The sequence below is a fragment of the Mangifera indica genome, chromosome 3 (genome assembly GCF_011075055.1).
Source record: "Mangifera indica cultivar Alphonso chromosome 3, CATAS_Mindica_2.1, whole genome shotgun sequence".
Classification (NCBI taxonomy): domain Eukaryota; kingdom Viridiplantae; phylum Streptophyta; class Magnoliopsida; order Sapindales; family Anacardiaceae; genus Mangifera; species Mangifera indica.
Window position 1 is genome coordinate 209598 of NC_058139.1, and position 21911 is coordinate 231508.

Genomic DNA, 21911 nt, shown 5'->3' on the forward strand with positions numbered 1-21911 from the left:
AGCATTGAAATTGCGATGCAATGCCACGCATGATGGGAGAATTCTTTTATATGTTGATTAGGAATAGGAAATGCATATGCAAAATCTTTATACCCAAGTAATTCCCTACTGCCTTCTTTAAAACTCACATATTCTGTTCATGCTTCCACCCAAAAGGGCATCTTACATTACATTACATTTCCATATTGTTGCAAATATTACAACCAAAAAAAAAAAAAAAAAATCATTTGTACACTAACATTACATTTTCCAAGTCAGACTTGGCAGCACCACCCACCAAACATAAGACAATCTCAACAGTCCCACAAAACGTGCGACCCTGTGTATGCACTACTAGCTGGTTTCTCTTCTGCAACACAACCGGAAGAGGCACTTTCTCACTACTGTTTAACCGAGATGGTCCTCCCAAATCTAGGAAAATCTTATCACAATACATTTGGTCCTCATCAGAACTATGTAGTCCCTGTCTCATCTGAGCTAATTGAAGCCTCACTTCCTGCTGGGCATGCACTACCTCCATGGGTCTCATCCTCGCTGAACAAGCTCTCATCACTAGAATTGGAAAACAAGCCAACTTCATCATCCTCAGAGGCCAAGTCTGCCTTCCGTCTCCTCCGCACATCCTTTATCCCTCTTCCCTGTAAAGCTAGACGTCGTCTTTTCCTTGCCTTTCGCTTGCCCTTGGGAAACTCCTCTCTTTGAGACTCAAGGCTTTTAATTTCTTCGTCCTTTCCACTTCTTCCATTGCCATAGTCATTATCCTCAGATTCATCAGCATCAAATTTGCGCCTTTTCCTAGTTGAACTAGTCTGGTACAGAATCAGGTAATTTCATTTAATTTAAAATATTGAAAGCAGATAAATCCAGTTATAATATCATTTTAGGGGAGTAAGTTTTCAAATAAATTACTAAAGAATTCAAAATTTTATGGGCCAGGCTTCCCTTGTCCACAGAGAAAACCTGCCCCTGATCACCCATCACACCTTAAAGGAACACCCCAACAATTCATGCATACCTTGGGACCACGGTCAACCAACCGAGCCCATTCATGTCGGTTTCGCAGGCAATCAAGAACAGCCTGTGAATGGCTTGAGTATGCATATCGCTCTCCATTATGCTTCCTCAAGTGAGGCCAATGCTGCCAAAAGAAGCAATGAGAGAAAGAAGAAGAAAATAAAGAGAATGATACAATTTTCTTTCTCCATAAAAGACATATATGCAGAAAACAGTGGTGCAAACATACTGGCAGGACAGCATTGCAGAGTTCCTCGTAAGTCATCCTCTTTCCTTTGCTCATGATATCATTGATCAAGCCTATATGTGGATCAATATAATGGAGGAGGAAAAGGTAAATTAAAAGCCACATTTTTTCATTAAATGATAGAAAAAGTTTTCCTGCTAAAACTAATAGTGATCAGGAGACATTTTGAAACAGAACGTCCCAGAAGTTACCAGGTAAAGTTTGATGAACAGGACCACGATTTGTGCCCGTATCATCATCAGAGATGTTTCTTGGAGAACAACGTACAGATGACACGTTATGATCATTGACCTCAGTGGAGGAAGATGGGCCACTATTTGCAGTTGTGTTAGAGACAGAAGGCATATTCTTCTTCACAGAATTAACAGCTGTGGGCGATCCATTTTCTTCCCTTCTTGTATAAGTATCTGCTGCATATCCCATATCATGTCTTCTCAGATCTGGTGAAGATGGGACTCTATCCACCTTTCTAGCTTCATCATCGAGCTCACGAGAAGAACGGAACCCATCTTTCAATGCATCCTTACTTTTTCTTCTAGAAACCTATAAATTGTATCAACTATGAGATTAGTTACCAGATTTGAACCACAATAAAATGTTGTTACCCAGGCTGCAGACACTAAGAAATGGGGATGATAAGGTATATCATATATTCTATGACAGAAGAGAAGCATCATACCAAACTGTGATCCTTTCCTCCAGAACTAGATGAACGCTTCATTAACATGCTTGTTGCAGTTGGAGAAGCCAACTGAGGCAAGCTACCAGTGTGCCGCACTCGCGGTACACGAGGTACTCTAGGAGAACTGTTGAGCTCTTGATGCAAAAGCAAAGCAAGCTGAAAAAAATAAATGTATAATTATTAAAAAGTAATCTTCTTAAGGAGAGGGGGAGTTCTAGTGAAAACAAATGGCACTTTCACTGATACCTCTTCATCACTTAGAATCGCAGGAGCCTTCGAAGCTGCAGGAGGATGCATGGATGCTGCATGATTTACCTTAGGTGACGGCTGGAAATTTGACTGATTTAACTTTTCACTTTTCAAGGGTAAACCTGAAGTTGACATTTTATTTTGTGTTTTTAAGCTACACTGACTTTGAACTGACCCAGCAGACTCACCAGAGACTGAAGCAACAGCAACATTCTGTCCTGATGATAATTTAGAAGATGAGAGAACCACAGAATCTTTTGAATCTGACATGGTTCGCTTTGAAGTAGCATGCAAAGTCCTGCTGGAGTGCGACACTTTTGATGATGGATTCACAGAGGATTTTGAATGCTCTTTTGCTGCTTTTCTCAACACATCATGCTTTTCTTCATCCCTGACAATGTCGCCAACAGCACGATCATTCTTAATACTAACATTATTCTCAGATGATACTCTTTGTTTAGCATTAAGATTAGACCTGTGAGAATCTTCAGGTTTCACGTTTTCAGAAGCAGATGATTTGGTGGCCACAGTACTTGACAAAATGGATGATGATTTTCCAACAGACACCACCGTTTTCTGCTGGCCGGTTAGAGCCACAGAGTTGAAGCTATTTCCTTCTGATTTTGATTGATCCTTGACACTCCCTGGATCGTGTTTGGGTTCAGGGGAGCCTTTTTGCATTTCAATGGGACCATCTAAACCATTCAGTTCTCGTCTAATCTGACAAGGATCACCAGTTACTTCATGAGCTTCATCTGAACAGTAATCACTTACTGCTTCTAAAATTCTTTCAGCACCTTTTGCCTTATGATCACTTGATTGTGAACAAGTTGCCATTATATCATTCACTTTAGAGTTTCCAGACATGTGATTATACATTTTATTTTGTACTTTAGCATCACCAGAAGAAGACTGCAAATTCAAGCTAGCCCTAGAATCTTCATTATCCACTTCTGTTTTCACTTCAACACAAGGCAGTACAGAGTTCTGATTGACACCACTTAAATCTTCAAGAATCTGATTGTTCCCAACTACTTGTGCAACATTATCCACGTCTTCAACATGAGACTTCTGAGCACTTTTAGCAGAAGCTTCCTCGCTATCATCTACTTTATCAAGAGCTATGCTATCTCCCTATAAAAGATATGGAAAATTCATTTCCATACAATAGGTATAGTTTTAATGCACATACACACATACACTCACACGCACGCACACACACACACTCACACTCACATAGATATCAAAAGACTATTACAAGTCAAACCCAACCTGCAATGTTTATATGAAGCATTCACAGGTAATGTCTTCAAGTGCTTGAATCCATATCTTAAGCACTAGACCTAAACTTCTTACAAAAATCACATAAAAAAAGAGAAGACTACTGATAACTGACTCTTTCATTTTGTTGTCCATCCTTCTTAACCCTATACAACCATACAAGTTTCCAGCTTTCAAAAACTGATAAGGACCCCAGCCTGAGATTCAGCTAGTAAACACCAAATTACAAAATTCTCAACTACCACCTCATTTCTCAAATCAAAGACAAAAGCTAAGTACTAGAAAGAGTTGACACTGAACTTAGTAAATGTCGTGCATCAGGAACTCTTTGACACAAATATTTCTAAGTTGACAGGACTGACAACATTATATTGTGAGCAGATTTTGCTGACATCCACTCACCTTCACGTTGAGACTAAATACAGCCTTAATAAAATATCATTGCCCTCCCCTGCCACTATAAAGACTTCATCAAATTCAATGGTTAATTTAAACAAAAATATCAAGAATCTTCCTAACATTGGTGAAAATTCTATGGGACCTCCCCTACTGTTAAGAACTCTAATGGAAATCATTACTGGCAGAGGTTATCAATATTTCCAAGTGTTGAGGGGCTCTCATGAGTCTAAGGAAAATGTCAGGGAAGTTTACAGAAATTTGCCCTCATAAGCGTCTAATACAAAATACTGATAGCTAGGTTCTAGAAGATACCCTTGGGATGAAAAGTGCAGTAAAATCAACAGTTGGATAAGGTGGCATAGAGGTGTTAATGGTGCAGATGCTGAGTTAAAGGTTGCCTCAATATGCAAATCATATAGGTAAAGGACTATTCATACACCTTTTTCTTTTTTCACATAAAGGATCCACCAATATACCTATTTAAACAAAATTTTCAAAAAAAAATTATCACCACATAAGTAATGCCTGAATCACAAGAAAGTATACCTCTTGCTTTGAAGAAACATTCCTGGTATCATTGTCTTCCAACATTGACCTAGCAATGTCATCAATTGCCAGAGAACTCTTACTGGCTGCAGGAAGTTGATGGCCAATCATTTCTTCCTTCAGTCCATCACCATTTAAAGGGAAATGTCTAGTAACATCAGAAGACAAGGCCTCCAAAGGGCATTCATTAGCTGCTAAGTTGGTCTTGGATCTGTCAGCACCAGTATTATCTGCAGGAAGACCATCTGACATAGGCTCATGATGCACATCCTCCCGCACATTCTTGTTCTTTATAATCTGAATGTCAGTCTTGGATGACTTTGGACCTCTGTCTTCATAAAATTCCAATTGTTTTGCATCACTGGTAGGTCTAAACACTAGTAATACAAATGAACAAACAAAAACTTGGAGTCAACAAGCAGATGTCAGCTATAACAAGATGTAATTCACCAGTTAAATTCTTTCATATACATATGAAGCGTACATTGATGCATAAAGCATTCAAAGAATTACGAAGAACATCACATAACCTGTTCTAGAACCATGTAAACTTTTCTTCCTTTCATCAGCCTCCTTCTCACCAGCCCTAGCTTTCTTCTTTCCGCTCCGGTCTTTGGACATGCCCAAATCTTCTTTCTTCCGCTTCCCTGAGTGTACCACAACAGTCCGAAGCAAACTCCTCTCTTTCTTCATGCCATTTTGAGAACGTCTAGCATCCACACCCTCACCTTCCCACTTCATCTCCTTTGAATACACTTTCTTATCAAACCCACCTTCCTCCTCCCTCTCTCCAACCAGAGCTCCCACACGTGTTTCTAGAACACTCTCCTTTGACAGAGAGAATAATACACCTGCCCCTTTATCAACTGGATTCTCCTTATCAGTATCTTCCCCATTTGGGCGCACACCCTCCTTCTCATCCCAGCATGGAAACTCTCTATATTGAAAATTAAACTTCTTTGGCACATAGCCTGTACACTTCCACAACTCAGGTGTAAAAACTGCTGACAGTCCATGAAACAACTGAGGGTCCCCACCAGGAATCCCTTGCACATGTACCCTATTTTCCATTGGAATATCAGTCCAGAGCCTAACTGGCCGCCTTGCCGGCCCACTATAAGAACTCTCTAATCTCACAGTTTTTGTGGGTAACTCAACTAACAATTGCGCAACCTCAGTCTCTTCACTATCATTATGAATACTATTCCTACTATTCTTGCTCTTACACTTATCACAGGCAAACGATTCCTCTCCTTTGACATACTTAGAGCATCGTGTGTGAACCCACACGCCACACTCGTCACAATTCACCATCTCTTCACCGTCATCGAAAGTCACCCCACACACACAATCCACCGTCCATGAGCCGTCGACCCAATCATCGTGCGGGTCTACGCTCTGGAAACGGTGGGACCGCCCCCTCATATCTCCGCTTTCTCCAACCTAATTGTTAAAAAAATCAACAACAATAATACCAAAAACAAAATCTACTCCCTTTAATTGTTACACTAAACCTAATTCACATTTCCTCTATGATAATTAAGCATTTATCATAACTAATTTCGATCAAAACTGATAAAGATTTTCGGACATCGGCCAGTGAAATTGATGTTTAAGAACTGAGTACCCGGTGATCCTTCGTTGATGTTCATGCAAAGAGAAGGGGAAGAATCATTTATTCTGTGCAATAATGGATCTCTCTATGTATCTTCAACTGCCACAAAGAGAACAGCTTCTCGAGCACGGATGCCTTTGGCTTTGGCTCTGCTCTGGCTTTCGCCGGAACTCAAATGGAATTATATTGGTGTTTGGCGTCCGTATCTGTTGAAAGCAGAATAATTCATCCTTTCGCGGCTTAGCCCTCAAATATCGCGATCTGGCCCATGCCACTGGTCGGCCCATTAATAATATATACTTTAAAATGATAATCTTATGAGTTCTACTTACCATATCAAATAAATATATAATAACAAAATTTTCACAAAAATTAAAAAATATAAAGATTTAATTTATTATTAAATTTTAAAAATTAAAATAAATAGTAATTACTGATGCCAAAATTTTTACAAAAAAGAAAATACGCAAAACCAAGTCTTACATAAACAAATGATTGTTTGTAAAATTAATGATATAATCGTATAGACGAAATAACAATATAAGTATTTTTAAAATGATTTGATTAATTATTAGAAGTTTATATCTATTATTATATTATTATTATGTATTTTATAATAACGGTTGTGTTTTTAAAATTTGATAAAATAATTATAAATAAGAAAATTAAAGAATTGGTTAAAACAATAGAGTTTTATGTGAAATTGTCTAAAAAATTAAAAATTAAGTAAAAATACCTTTTTTTAGCTCTAATGGCCAAAATGTTTTTTGTATATAAACCCAAAAATTTTACATACTTCTATCCAAATTTCTCCGAATCACTGTTGAAATACTAAAAAATCACGGATCTCTTGTAGGCGTTGCATTCATTCATTTTCTTCAGATTTTTATCGACCTCTTTGTGTTTTTTGACGACAAAAAATGGCAAAAAAAGTTAATACATTATCTCTACTATTGTTTAAATCAATTTATTGTTAGGATTATTGCGATTTCATTAAGATTTTGAACGTTAAATGTTTAGAGTTTTGATTTTGAATAATACAAAAATATTTTGATTATTGATTGTTTTGGTTGAATTTTTTTAGGGTTATTGTGTTATAAAATGTGTAGATTTAATTTGTGTTTGAAATTGGAGGCTAAAATGATGAGACCCAAGGGACCCCGGGGTGAATAAATTTCCTACGAGTTTGAATGACGCCATGTGAGATGGGGAGAAAATTTAATTTTTGAAACAGTTAGGACTCAGGGGAGAGAAGGGGAACCCACGGGGAGGAGGGGGTAAAGGAAAACTATAGGACCTATAAAATGTAGAAAATATATAAAGGGGTAAATTGATATTTTTCACTCACTGAGTTTTTCAATAAATAGTGTTCAAATTTCATATTTGTTTTTCCTATTTGAAGGTTCTTTGACATGTAGTTTTCGAATTTGAAATCTATTTTTTGATTTTTTGTGCTTTTTATACAGATTTTATTATATAATTATCGAATTTCAAATCAATTTTTTTATTTTCGTCATATTAAGCTATTTTAATATATAGTTTTTAAATTTCATGTCTATTTTTTCTGTTTTAGGGTTCTTCAACATGTAGTTTTTAAATTTTAAGTCCGTTACTTTTTTTTTTTTGTGCTTTCTAGGTTTGTCTTTTTATGTAATTTATGAATTTCAAATTGATATTTTAGCTTTTTCAATTTCTAAACTATTTGATCGTTTAGTTTTTGAAATTTAAAATCATTTTTTTTATTTTTGTCATTTTATGGTATTGCGACTTTTACTTTTCAGATTTTCGAGCGATTTTTTTATTTTTGACATTCTAAAGTATTTCATTTAACCCCCTATAATTATTTAACGTTTCATTTAACACCCTTATATGTTATCTTGTATCGAAATACATCTATATATTATTAAAATTTTATTTAAATCTTTCATATATTGTGTAATATCAAAATGCTCTTATATTTTTTTAACATTTCATTTAACTAATAAATTATTATAAAATATTCAAATGCCTCCCTTACATAACATACAAACTATATTTAACCAAAAAAAATTAAGTTTTAAGTTAAGACTTGTATAAATATATTTTTCTCATGAATTAATTTTTTTCAATTTGAATTCAAAAATATGAATTTTTTCTTTTCGAATGAGCCTACAATAATTGATATTGAGTGAAAATATGAGTGAGAGTGAGTGTTTGAATGATATGAAAAATATATGTAAATGAGGGGTTTATATAGATGTGGGGAAATGTAGTTTTGGTATTTTAAAAAATATTTAAGGTATTTTTGTTTGAAAGTTTGAAAAATAGGTATTTTTACTTATGAATATAAAAAATGGGTATTTTTACTTAATGAGGGGCAAAATGGTAATTATATTAATTTCCCTGATAGATAATACAGTGTGCTTTACAAAAAGTTTCTAGATCATTTTTTAATTTATGTATGGTCATTTATTTACTTAACAAATTGATGAGTTAATTACATAATAAATTTGATTAAATCTTAATACTCATATAAATGGAAGTTATAAATCATGTTCCTAATAAAAATCTAAGATAACTGTATCAAATCATAGATAACATGTCCGTCTATATTCTGTTGTTAAAACATATTTATATAGGCACTTACTATGTGATAATTTTAACCACCTCTTAGACAGACAAGGGTTGAGTGCCCTAATAAAAATAGGGTCTAGGATCAAAGTAAGAATTGTAATTGCAAAAAGTTAATACAAAAATATTGATATATCATACTTTGGTCTATGATTTTAACTCAAATATTATACATTTATTATGACAATAATAATAATAATAATAATAATAATAATATATTTATGGATATAATAAAATCATTACTCACATTTAGATTGGATGATAAATATAAACAAATTAAATTTAGAGTTAAACTATTTTTTAAATTGAATTTAAATTTTAATTGATCAATTAAATTGATTTTTATATTCAAATCGATATTCACTTAGATCTTATTTAAATCAAATATAATATAATTATCATTTTATTCAGCCTCGCCTAATATACATTTGTTATGTTTACTTTTTATATAAATCCATGCATTCATGTTATATATATCATTTTGTATGTATGTTTTTTCAATATCTTACGCATGTAGTATTATTATTATTATTATTATTATTATTATTATTATAATGCACATTGCGAATTCTTCCACGTGAAAACAAATGTTATTTAATTATAAAATCAAACAATTGTCCGGGTGCAATATTTCGTCGATAGATTTCAATCCACACGTGCTTCGCATGTCTCCGAATTTCAACAACTTTCTTTGCGATCGTGTGAAAATATTATTCATATTCATGAAAAAACATTTAATATTATTATGGCCAGAGACCCAAAGTTTGATCAATTGTATCACCGAAAAGGGCATTAAAGCAAATGTGGTCTCAATCTCTGTTTCGTACAGTTGAAGATAGCAAAACTAGTCGTTTGGTTGCCCACCACCACCACCACCACCTATTCATTACAAACTAGGCCAAAGGACTATTTGTGTTATTTCAAATTTATATCCGTAAAATTTGAAAAACTAAAATTTTTATTCATTTATTTAAAATCTTAATTATAATTAAAGATAAAATTATTTTTAATAAAAAATTAAAGTTTTATTATATTTTTCTTTCTCAATTTGAAAACTCATAATTTTCTCATTTGAAGTTTAAAAAATCAACATTTTCTCGTTAAGGTTTGTAAATCGTCATAGGAGACAACTATTTCTAGCCGCATTAGCTCTCCCTCTTTACTTAAATCCCTTTGTCAATCATATCTCAACCACCGGTGAAAGCTTTTTTCTCTGATGAAGCCAATTTCGTCTTCATCAAAGTATCTTCGTCTTGGACAAAAACGATCATTGAAAGTTTTAGACGAAGACAATGTGACCATCTGAGACCTTCAATGGTTGTCTTCGTCTCTGGACGAAGATAGAATCATCTTTATCTGAGAAGAAGACAATTCGACGAAGACAATTTCCTCTTTGTCAAAGAAAATAACTTTTGCCAGTGATTGGGATGCGATCGGTAGGGAGAGTTAAGCTGGAAGGGAAAACTAACGTGATCGAAAATGAGAAAGTTTGCCCCTTTGGACGATGATTTGCAAACCTACAGGGGAAATATTAATCTTTCAAACTTCAAGTGTAGAAAATTGTGAGATTTTTAAATTGAAGGGGGTAAAAGAATAAAACTTTAGTTTTTCTATTAAATAATGATTTTACCTTTAACCGTAAGGGACTGCTTGGTTTGAGGGATTTATAGATTACCTTGATAGTATAACTTTTATTACTTACATTACCTTGTTTGGTTTGTCAGTAATAAAATATTATGATAATTTTTATTACTAATGATGATGTGATAAATAATATAGGTGGTAATCTATTATCACCTAAGGTATTAAAAAATTACCAAGATGATTTTGATTTTATTATAATTATATTATTATTTATTAATTTTTTGAGGCAAAAATAAATTTATTTTTAATTAATATATCAAATAATATAAAAAATATTTAAAAATAATTATATTTATAAACATTTTAGTAAAATAATTTATTAGTATTATTTTATTATTTTTAATCGAACACAATAATTATTTATATCTATTAAATTTTATCAAATATAATAATTAAATATACTCAATAATCTTATAAGTAATTTATCTTTAAGTTAATATCTTTATTTTAATAATAAAATATTATTTAAATTAAACATTCCCTAAGAAATTTTAAATAGATAGGTAAGATTTTCGATTTTTCAAATCTTATGGGTATAGTTTTAAGAGTAGATCTAAACTTGGGTGGGAAATAGTCTGTCGGCCTTAAAACTACCTCAAAGCCCAGACAATAACACCATAGAAGTTAAAACATAGCTACTAACAAAGTGGCTCAAACACTGGTATATCCACAATCTCCTTCACCCTCTAAAACATCAAAGGTCATGATTTTCTCAATAATCAGCTGGGCAATTCGATCGCCCACTTTCACTTCGAAATCAACATCCGAATGATTAAACAAAATTACCCCAACTGGACCCCTGTAATCGGCATCTATAACTCCTGCTCTCACGTCTACTGATGCTTCCACGCTAGCCCCGATCCTGGCGCTATCCGTCATTGTCTATCAAAGAACAACTTGAAAAACAATTTGAAGAATACCAATACAGGTGTAAGTTCCTTCAGGGATTGCGATGGTCAGATCTGTTGGTACAAGAGCTTTTCCTCTGGCAGGCACCTTCGTCCCTGTCGTGCTATAGAGAGGAACAGTAATAAAAATCCATAACTTAGAAAATTGCTAAAGGTCTGTTTAATTGCTGAGGATGAGAGATTTGGGGCATTATGAAGAGAGACATCGTTTTTTGGTTGTTGTGAAGATAGGGGCAGAGCTCGTGAGTTTTCCTCAGATTAGCAATATCAAATATTTAAAAAAAAAAATTCTTATTCGGAAATCGTGAAACTTCTCAAACTGGATTATGTTATTTGGGAATAATTTCCTGTGGTTATCTTGTGAAAGTTTAGAGGTTTTTCTAAAGGATTTGTGTATGTATGTTTGGGGGGAGTTTTTGTTGATCACAGGCTGTATTGTTGGAGCTACTGGAAGCAGAAGTTGTTTGTTGAAATTTATAAGATATCAGGGCTTTTATGTTTTTGAGAGTATTTTTCATTTAAAAAAAAGTAATTTATTTTTTTTTTAAACTAAGATATTTCATTTACAGATTTAAATAATTGGTGGGACTTTATATAATATTTTACGTCATCCATCAGAAATAACAAAGTTGTGCTGCAAAGACCACAAAACAAAAGTAATGTAATTATAATATGCAAAATAAATATATAAATAATATATTATCATATATTTAAATATTTTAAATTAAACACATAATTTATTTATATATTAAAAATACCAAAATATACCCGTGTGTGTATATATATATCATTAACATTGCTCTAACAAAACTGTAGGTTGGTAGGCAAGGTAAGTCAGCATAATCGAGTGGCTTACTGCTTGTTGAGATTTAAATTACCCAAACACCCTCACACGTTCACCTCTATGATCTATTCTAAATGATCTGTCCGGACTAATGAGTCAAGGACCGAAAGTAAAAACTCATACCTACAACATACATATCCATCATATTATACCCTCCTCACTCACCGTAAAACCGCCACGTGTCCCATTGTGTTATTTGGGAATGGTGATGACATGTGTCATGTATGCATGTTGGTTGATGTGTATATGAGTACAACAACGTTTCGTCCATTTTTAGGAGATCCCCAACCCCAGCACCAACCCTTTCTTCAGCGAAGACCATTTTCCCTTTCTCATCTTGTAAATTATTAGGTAACAGAAATCAAGAAAAACACACTGTAAGAATTTCGTTTTGATTTTTAATTTGTACCTTTTACTTATACTCTGTAGACATTTGTTTTTTCTGTTTTATTTGTTTTCGTTTTCTCCGTATTGATCTCCAGCTCTTTTTTGGTCCCATCTATGGAAACCATTTCAGCTTAGCCATATTATTTGGGTTTTCTTGATAGGCGAGATTTTGAGCGTGTCAAAAAGAGGACCAAGAATCATGGCTGTGGTTGAATCAACCAGTCAAGATTCAGCTGTTGTTCCATCATCAACATCACCGGCATCCAACGGACAGAATCAGCCAAAGCAAAACGGAGTTTCGATGGTGATACCGCACGATCAGGGCTTTTACGTCAGTGGTAACACGCAGAACGATCATGGATCCAACGGTGGGGGTGATTTTAAGCATGATATAAGGGAGTTACAAGAGCTTTTTTCCAAACTCAACCCGATGGCGGAAGAATTTGTTCCTCCTTCACTTGCTAAAACTAATGGATTCAATGGAGGTTTCTTCACTAACAACTTGCATCTTTTTCATCATCAAAACACCGGAAACGGAAATGTTAATGCCGACGCCGCTGTTCGACGGGTAAACTGCTTACTTTCATTTTTGTGTTTTCTTTTTATTTAATTTCTAGGGTTTTAAGTCTGATCAACTTGACTCAGAGATAACTTGTGGTAAAGTGATTCATTTATTGGGTATCATCAGTCAACAAAATGTTAAGTTTCAAGTATTTTACCTATCTTGATACTTGATGGTAAAATCAAAGGAGAGAGAGAAAAAGGTGACGTCTTTAAGTTTTTATGTTGATTAGAGTTTCTGATTGTGTTAAACCAAATAAAAACTGAACCTTTCAAGGTTCTGTTTGGCAACGATTATGGTTTGTTTTCTTGATGATGGTTCAGATGTTGAATAACTTACTACATTAAATTTACCTTTTTTTATTCTACATTGTGTCAACTCGTCCAAGATATTTATGGATGGGTATTTGTTCTCAGAAGAAAAGCTTTGGCCAAGGAAAACGGAGAATCAACAGCAGGACTGGTATGGCCCAGCGGGATGAGATAATTCGGAGGACTGTTTATGTATCTGACATTGATCAACAGGTTTATATGAAAGTGAAATCTTGGCTGTATCTATCTTTCCTTTTTTTAACCTGCCTTTTTTTTGGTTGCTTGCTTGTCGCCATATGTTTTTTCTACATAGACTAATGAGTTGTCTTTTACGGACTGAAGGTCACTGAAGAGCAGCTCGCAGCTCTGTTTGTCAGTTGTGGTCAGGTAAAGGTGTTATTGTTAGTTATTGGAACCACTTTGATGAAATTCTTGTTCCAGCCTAATTTTTATCTGTTGATAGGTTGTTGATTGTCGTATTTGCGGTGATCCTAATTCTGTGCTTCGTTTTGCCTTTATTGAGTTCACTGATGAAGGTAAAATTAACCATGCTTTGATTATTAGTAGATGCTTCTTAGAATTAATTGGTCAGTCATTTATTTTGTCTATTAAACACTTTATTTATGGCTCTGATGGTTTTTCCTTAAGCAGAAGGTGCAAGAGCTGCTTTAAATCTGGCCGGAACAATGCTTGGATTTTACCCTGTCAGGGTGCTACCTTCTAAAACAGCTATTGCCCCAGTTAACCCAACATTTTTGCCCAGGGTGAGAAACTAAACCTTGCTGCTTCTACATTGTAACATGGTTTGAAACTGTCTTACTGATGTTTTGTTACGTAATGGGTATACTGTTTATCTTTTGGCATCCTAGAATGAAGATGAACGTGAAATGTGTGCAAGAACTATCTACTGTACAAATATCGATAAGAAGGTAAATTTTTTTATTGTTGATCGCTGAATTGAGACCTGATTGTAAACTATAAAACCCTCTCATTTACTACATTTTTGTTTTGTGCAGGTCATTCAAGCAGATCTTAAGCTTTTTTTTGAATCAGTCTGTGGAGAGGTTTGTGGTTATCCATTTTGTTAACTTGAAAATCCTTTTTCTTCTAACAAGTTATATCATTATTTGAGCAAGGATGCATTTATGATGTTTACTTTCTCCAATTCAGGTTTATCGCCTGAGGCTGCTAGGGGACTATCACCATTCTACTCGAATTGCTTTTGTGGAGTTTGTAATGGTAATTATTTCTATTTATTTATGCATGATGGATATTATGACATTCACAAACCTTCATTGCTATGTTGGAGGGATTTCTGTGGAGGGCATTGGCATAATGAACGGTTTTCCTTCTGCTTATGAAGGGCATAATACAGGACTTTCAGGTGATCAAGTCATTAAGGAAATGAACATAGTATTATGGTTCTAGAGATGAGAATGTGGCCTAATTTTCTTTATTATAGAGTCAGTTATATACCGATCAAGATAGGGATGCTTTTCTTTGCAATATTCTTTTCATAAATCTTTGCATAAAGATTAGTGAAATTTAAGATACTTTGCGGTATCGATGTGTGTCAATAGGATAGTTAAATTCACGGAGGTTGTGTTATCCCACCCATGAAAAAGAAACAACTATGACTGGAAATTTGGGTTGATTATCCTTGGGAGAGTATTGGTCTCCTTTCAATGCCTTGGTGGGATTGGCATTATTGCCTTTGCTTTCTTGTTTTTATTGTTCCAGCCCGGAGAACACATGACCTGGATCTCTGAATGAACATATTCTTCCCTATCAGTGTATGAAATTATGAATTGCATGACACCTAACATTTGTTTCAGGGAGTACAAAGGCAAATTAGAGTATGCTCCATCTTCAAATCAAGATCCATTGTCTTATAGCAAGTTTACCTTTGGATTTTTTGGACTTTGCACAAATGATCTGTGGCATGTTTTGACCAAAATGATTTCAATTTATTATATTTCTGACAATGTTTTTCTTAACTGGTTTCAAATAATGGTAGGAGAGTTACTCTTAATTGGCTTGAGATTATTAATGCACCTTTAGAATGACCAATACCGGTTAGGCTCTGTAGCAGATAACAAGTTGGCTAGAAGGGTGTTTACAGGAGCCCTTAATTTCATACCTTTTTTTAGAGATAAAAAAATTCTGGCCGTTTCTTTGTTAGCTGGTATTTGTATGGGAGTGACCATTAGTAATGATTTTCATCTTGTTAATGGGAAAACATAATAACCAAAGTGGATGGAATGTGCACACTCGCAACTGTGGAATTTTATGTTGAGTGATTCTTGATTTTTTGAGTTTGTAATTTTTTTTTTCAAATGTTCTAATTAATTTCATCATGGATAGTTTTTCCAAAACAAGTCTACAGTTATTAGCACAATATTTTTGTAATTCCATTTTAGTGATTTGAAATCTCACCAATCTTGCATTTATAACTAGGTCATCTTGTTTGTAGCCCCACTGTACGTCATAGTAGGGTAGTTTGTTTAACTGTGACCCCATTGTTATATTTTCAAAAGTAACTGGCACCAGCTTGATGAATCTTTTCTTGTTTGTATATATCGCATATCTATCATTTCTTTCATAGGCAGCATTCAAACTTGTCATTGTTATTTTTAGTATTACTCAAATTTGGGTGGAACATGATATGCATGGGACTGTCTTCATCAGTTTGATCACACAGTCTAAATTAAATAGTTGAAGGGCCACTTTTCCAATGGTCTCTGTCCAGTGTGTTCCATTGTGTCTTAGAAATGTTCTTTTGTGGACTTTGCCATGTGGTGCCATTGCCATGTTCTATTCTTGATTTTTTTTTTTCTGATTTCTTTTTCTGGTTATGGTTGGGCCTAGTTATGGTTTTGTGCTATGCTTCTTAGTTTTCCTATTTACTTTTCAGGAGTGTTTGAGTTGCATTGTTGATATGAACTTAATGGATTATTGATTGATTCAACCCAAAAAGTGATTATTTATGCCATAGCCACTTACTGTTTGTAGAAGTTGTACTAGATAATCTTAATGCCTATTGCTTTCGTTCTCATAAAGTGGGGGATACTATTTGTTGGGAAAGTTGTCTTTAAAAATAAATAATAATTGTTTGAAATGAAATGGAAGTAATTTGTGGTGGTTATTTATCACTTCCGTCGGCAAATATCATTTCTATGGCAGCATGCATGTTTATACATTTTTTTGACCAATGATTTTAATGCTTTAGTAAAGTGTTTTGGATGACATGCTAACTGGATAGTGAACTAATTTCCTAACTTTCTACCTCCACAATCCTTAGTATTATTATGCAAAGAATTTGTCTCTGTTGGGCAAAAGAATATATAAAGGCTAAGCATGCACTAGAAATGGCTTTTAGACTTTACAGAGGACTTCAAAGCTCAGTTTGTGTGTAATCTGTAGCTACATTTCTGCATCTTGGATAAATAATTTGTCATGTAATTATTCCCTGCAGGCTGAAAGTGCAATTGCTGCTCTCAACTGTAGTGGTGTGGTTCTTGGTTCATTGCCAATTAGGTCAGACCACACAATGATCCAAATTGATTCTTCTTTCTTTGTTTTTCCCTTTTTATTAGTTTTCTTTTCCTTATCCATAAAGAGTTTGACATAGTATTTTTTTCACCCCGGTCATTAAATTAACTTTTGGCCTTTTGTATGGATCAGGGTAAGCCCATCAAAGACGCCTGTTAGGCCACGTGCTCCTCGTCTTCCTATGCATTGAATCATCCTAATGGTCCGGACTGATTCTAGTACCAGTTTATATATATATTTAGATCCATACACACCTTTGTAAAGATGTTCTCATCTCTGGTCTGTCTGTGTTATATTTACTTTTGTCCGCGGCATCTCTGCCTGGGAAGTTCATTGTCATAGGGTTTATGTTTTGTTTGTTCTGCCAAATATAGAGTTGGATGGTACTTCGAGGCTATAGTGATTTCATATATTATTGCTCGTTGGTATGGAATAGATGGTGCTCGTTCCAAACATGGGCTTTTATTAGTAACAGCTGACATTTTAAACATCCTACTATTTTGTAACATTAGGGTTTTTAATTTTGTGTTTGAGCTTCACCTAGAAGTGCTTTTAGAAAGGGTAAATGTTGAGGTGGAAGGTGCACTCTTATAGCAACAGTTGCACACACATTCAAGTACAAAATTCAGTCTTGTGTTTTTTATTAATGCTTGTTCAATTCCTTTCTGTTGCATAAATTACAGGCAATTAGGGCTGGAATTGAACTCGAGCTCGCTGCAAATAAGCTCAAGCTTGAGCTTTAATCAACTCGTTATTAAAACGACGTCGTTTTAATATATATTGATCCAAACGATGTTGTTTTGTATCAAAATATTTAGCTTGTGAGCTTGACGAGCAACTTGAACTCGAGCTCAAGCTCGTTTCGGATTCATTCGAATTGAACTCGAGCTCGGTTCAAATCCAACCCTACATGCAATTGACTTTTAATGCATCAAAGTGTTGCTCATTCAACTTAATGGATTGGAAATTTAGAGACTCTAATCTGCCTATGCTGTGTTTCTTGACGCACTTAGTATGTCATATTTATTTTGAATTAAAGATAAAGTAATATTCAATTATATGATAATACATTATGTGAGTGTTTATTTGTGTATTTAAAAATAAGTTCGCATGGCATTGCTTTTATGTGACTAGGCCAGACTATGCCATTCTGTAAATATTATATTGGTTTCAGCTTGTATGCTATATATTAAGACTCTCCTTCCATTATTTTTGTTAGGTGAATGCTGTTTTCTTTATGCAATGGCAAACTAAAAATACATAATAGTGGAGCTTCCATGGGCTAGAATTTAGATTCGAGCTTGAATGGGATGAACTTGATTTGGAGTTTCAAAGCTTGTGTTTAGGCTTGATTGTTTTTCTTACAAAACAATTCATTCTATTGGTGATTGTGTTGATAGCTGTGGTGATGTTGTTCATCTCTTCAGAAACATTGTGTGCCTTGCTAATAGTCTTTTGCTAACATTATTCACTGGGTCAAATATATTCAAATTTAAGTTGGGTATTATAAATTTGAATTGAATTTGAGTTAGGTCTTATTTAAATTTGAATCCACCCCAACTATGAATTCTCACAGTAATATTTTATCATGGAACATTATAATAGTCGAATTGTGTATTAAAAATCTAATTTTATGTAGTGTATTGAGTATTGTATCGTACAGTATAATACAATTTTTAAGAAATACGATAATAAGAAAAATTATTGACACGTAATGATTTTAGACAATATCATGAATACTCATAAAAATTTAAAATTTCTCGTATATATTTTTATTATATTATCATTTATTTTTAAAAAGTGTATCGATTCATTTTGATAATATATATTATATTGTATGATATGTATCGTATTATACAATATATCTATTGTATCGTATTAATTACGATATATTTTATGATACGTATAATTTTTTATTAATATATATTATATCGTAAAATACATATTGTGGATAATAAGATACTAATAACTATGTAGAACACCACCACCATATATTGATTCCATTTAGGGGCTATTTGGGTTTGGAGATTTAATGATTACCGTAGTAATATATTTTTTATTATTTATATTACATTATTTGGTTTATCAATAATAAAATATTATGATATTTTTTTTTATTATTAGGTAATATAGATGATAATTTGATTATCGCTTTCACTTCATGTATTAAAAAATTATTAAGGTAATTTTGAGTTTATTATAATTATATTATAATTTATTAATTTTTAAGGTAAAAATAATTTTATTTTTAATTAATATAATAAATAATTTAAAAATATTTAAAAATAATTATATTTAAAGATATTTAAATAAAATAATTTACTAGTATTCTTTTATTACTTTTCACTAAACACAATAATTATTTATATCAAATTTTATTAAATATAATAAGCATTTATATATATATATATATTAATTTTTTAAATAATATATCTTTAATCTAATTTTTCTATTTTAATAATAAAATATTATTTAAATCAAGCTTTTCTTTAGTTGCATTAAAAATAGATCCACCCCATTCAATCGGAAAGCAGCGTCTTGTTCCCAATTGAATTCAATAGCTCCAGCTACTGATATTAAAGAAAATTAAGAGACCATGAAAATTAGGTGAGGTGCCTCAAAAAGCTTAATGAAGTGGACGACCAAAGGCCGTCGTCTGGTCTCCCACTTAGTTTATGTGTTCTTCTGAAGCCATCGCCATTATTTCTGGTTTTCCACCATCAACATCCTCTTAGTATTTATTTATCAATATCCAAGTTTATTAATTTTGGCCCCCACGAATTTATGAAAAACTTTCACTTTTGTCCTTTCTTAAAAAAAGGCAAAACAAAGTAGCACAGCCTGCATAATCTGGAATCCTTGAACCAAAACAACCCCAAAATTACCCAATTACTTGTGCGGATTCTCTTATTAGTACCCTTTCACTTTAGCTCCTGAACTGTCAAAATGTAGGACCAAATTTGATAAAGAACTAAGACAAGATGCTTAGCTAGATTTTGGTGTCTTCCATTGCTGGCTGCTTCTGATAAATGACGGGTACAGGCTTTTTTACAATCTGGATGCTCTAAAGAAAAATCCCACCGACGATTAATGATTATCTTTCTCCATATATTTATATATATATATAGATACACACACACACACACACACACACACATAAATATTTCCTCATCACTTTCTCTATTCTTGGTTGCTATGGGAAACTGTTTATTCGGAGGATGGTTGGGAGAAGTTGAAGGAGTAAGTAATTATTAAAGTGATAACTTCCACTGGTGGCATCATGGAGTTTTATCCACCAATTACTGCAGCTTGTATCACTGATGAGTTTCCAGGCCACGCCATGATCTTTTCTGGAAACACCTCTCTCACCATCAACATCTCTTACCAGGTAAGCCTTACTATTTACTTCCACTAAATGCCACCACAGTCACAGACGTCCCTGGTGGCCAAATCGTAAGAGAAGGCCATGTTAGATCAAACAGCATAGCCACATCACAGGTTTTTTCTTACAGAATGTGTTGTGATTATCTAGGGACGTTAGAGAGGTCATATACAGAAGTTTTCTCCAGGTATAATAGTAGCAGTACTAGTGGTTTTTGGAAAGTGAATCTGGTGATCAGTCCACACCAACTGTTGGAAATATTGTCAAAGTGGGACGCACACAAGAGTTGATTGAGAGTGTGAGAACAGTGGCTAAGCGTGGAATGGCGTGTCATCAGTAGCATCTTCTGTAGCGTTTTCAGATGAATGAAGCCTTCGTAGCAGCAGTAGAAATGGTTCATCTTGTTAGAAATATTTGCTCAATTTCTTAATTGTCCGTATCCATAGGAGTTTGTTTTCAGTGGTTTTAATTTGTTTTGGTTTTATCTAGTCTATAGGAGAATATGAAGCTTTACCTGGCTTTGTTAGAATCTGTTACATGTTTCGTATGAGAGAACTTTATTAGGAGTTGGTGATTGTACTTTCTAATTTCAAGCATTTATCTATTAGTTTTTAGCTCTATAAATGAAGTAGTTTCTTGTTGTGAAAAGGGTAAGTATTAGATTTAAAAACAATAAAAGCTCAGTTCTTTGTTTCCTCTTCTTATTATACTTAGCAATGGTATCAGAGCACCATGGTTCTACTTTCCTTGTTGCAATAGTAAATCATGATGGCCACTGACAATTTTGTGCAACCAACAATTCCCTGCTTTGATGGTCACTATGATCATTAGAGCATGCTAATGAAGAACTTCTTGAGGTCCAAGGAGTAGTGGCAGGTTGTTGAATTTGAAGTAGTAAGGCTAGCAGTCGGAATAGCATTGTTGGAGACACAGAAAATGGAGTTGGAAAAGTTGAAGCTGAAGGATCTTAAGGCCAATAACTATCTTTTCCAAGCTATTGATCAAACAACTTGGGAGACAATTCTTAGCAAAGATACCTCCAAGTAGATTTAGGACTCCATGAAGAAAAAGTATCAAAGGAACGCAAAGGCAAAGCGGGTGCAACTTCAAAGACTTCAGACCGAATTTGAGACTTTACGCATGAAGTCGAATGAGTCAGTTATAGATTTCTTAGTAAGAACAATGACAATCGCCAACAAGATGAGGGTCCATGGAGAGACAATGGAGGACGTCACCATTATTGAAAAGATTCTTCAATCAATGACACCAAAATTTAATTTTGTTGTATGCTCTATAGAAGAATCAAAAGATATTGATGCACTTTCAATTGATGAGTTGTAGAGTTCTTTGTTGGTTCATGAGTAAAAAATTAACCAACAGGAGAAAAAGGACCAAGCATTGAGGGCCTTAACAGAAAATCACTTGACATCGAAAAGAGACAGAGGAGAAGGCAGAAATAGAGGTAAAGACAGAGGAAGCAATGATCATGGCAACCAATAACACCATCAGCAACAAGAAAATCAATCTTAAGGAAGAGGAAAAGGAAGAGGATGAAGAGGTCATCACTCAACAACTCATAGACCAAAGTCAATAGACAAGTCGAAAATCGAATGCTACCGATGTCATAGGTACGACTATTATTAGTCAGAATGTCAAACTAGTTTGAATAAGCAAAATG

General features: G+C 33.9%; 2 protein-coding genes and 2 pseudogenes across 9 annotated transcripts; 2 read left to right on the plus strand and 2 right to left on the minus strand.

The window, feature by feature from the left end:
* Positions 1-57: 57 nt before the first annotated feature.
* On the minus strand, positions 58-6254 carry LOC123211940. Of its 2 annotated transcripts, XM_044630928.1 has the most exons (9): positions 6046-6254; positions 4949-5861; positions 4419-4795; positions 2190-3326; positions 1941-2099; positions 1453-1804; positions 1244-1314; positions 1016-1138; positions 58-809 (listed from the first exon to the last, which is right to left on the minus strand). In XM_044630928.1, the coding sequence occupies exons 2-9, from the start codon at positions 5841-5843 to the stop codon at positions 453-455; spliced, it is 3471 nt and encodes a 1156-aa protein (XP_044486863.1). In that variant the 5' UTR covers positions 5844-5861; positions 6046-6254; the 3' UTR covers positions 58-452. The 2 variants fall into 2 exon arrangements, with proteins under 2 accessions (XP_044486863.1, XP_044486862.1); XM_044630927.1 differs by having other exon boundaries at positions 4949-6254.
* A 4563-nt stretch (positions 6255-10817) lies between these two features.
* Positions 10818-12227, minus strand: LOC123210662 (annotated as a pseudogene).
* Positions 12228-12280: 53 nt separating this feature from the next.
* Positions 12281-18378, plus strand: LOC123211344 (polyadenylate-binding protein-interacting protein 11-like). Of its 7 annotated transcripts, none has more exons than XM_044630003.1 (12): positions 12281-12416; positions 12588-12994; positions 13405-13512; positions 13642-13686; positions 13763-13835; positions 13951-14063; positions 14169-14228; positions 14316-14363; positions 14470-14538; positions 14663-14683; positions 16775-16836; positions 16984-17341. In XM_044630003.1, exons 2-12 carry the CDS (start codon positions 12626-12628, stop codon positions 17039-17041), a joined length of 1026 nt encoding a protein of 341 aa, XP_044485938.1. In that variant the 5' UTR covers positions 12281-12416; positions 12588-12625; the 3' UTR covers positions 17042-17341. The 7 variants fall into 7 exon arrangements, with proteins under 7 accessions (XP_044485938.1, XP_044485940.1, XP_044485937.1 ...); XM_044630005.1 differs by lacking the exon at positions 12281-12416 and adding an exon at positions 18071-18378 and having other exon boundaries at positions 12475-12994; positions 16984-17053; XM_044630002.1 differs by lacking the exon at positions 12281-12416 and having other exon boundaries at positions 12476-12994.
* A 965-nt stretch (positions 18379-19343) lies between these two features.
* Positions 19344-20926, plus strand: LOC123211160 (annotated as a pseudogene).
* The last annotated feature ends 985 nt before the right edge of the window (positions 20927-21911 follow it).

Coding starts and splice junctions, on each gene's coding strand:
- LOC123211940 (XM_044630928.1), bottom strand. CDS start 5,843: ATGAGGGGGCGGTCCCACCGTTTCCAGAGCGTAGACCCGCACGATGAT. Junction 4,796..4,948: donor TTTACATGGTTCTAGAACAG/GTTATGTGATGT, acceptor TTGTATTACTAG/TGTTTAGACCTACCAGTGAT. Junction 3,327..4,418: donor ATGTTTCTTCAAAGCAAGAG/GTATACTTTCTT, acceptor TATCTTTTATAG/GGAGATAGCATAGCTCTTGA.
- LOC123211344 (XM_044630003.1), top strand. CDS start 12,626: ATGGCTGTGGTTGAATCAACCAGTCAAGATTCAGCTGTTGTTCCATCA. Junction 12,995..13,404: donor CCGACGCCGCTGTTCGACGG/GTAAACTGCTTA, acceptor ATTTGTTCTCAG/AAGAAAAGCTTTGGCCAAGG. Junction 14,064..14,168: donor ACCCAACATTTTTGCCCAGG/GTGAGAAACTAA, acceptor TTGGCATCCTAG/AATGAAGATGAACGTGAAAT.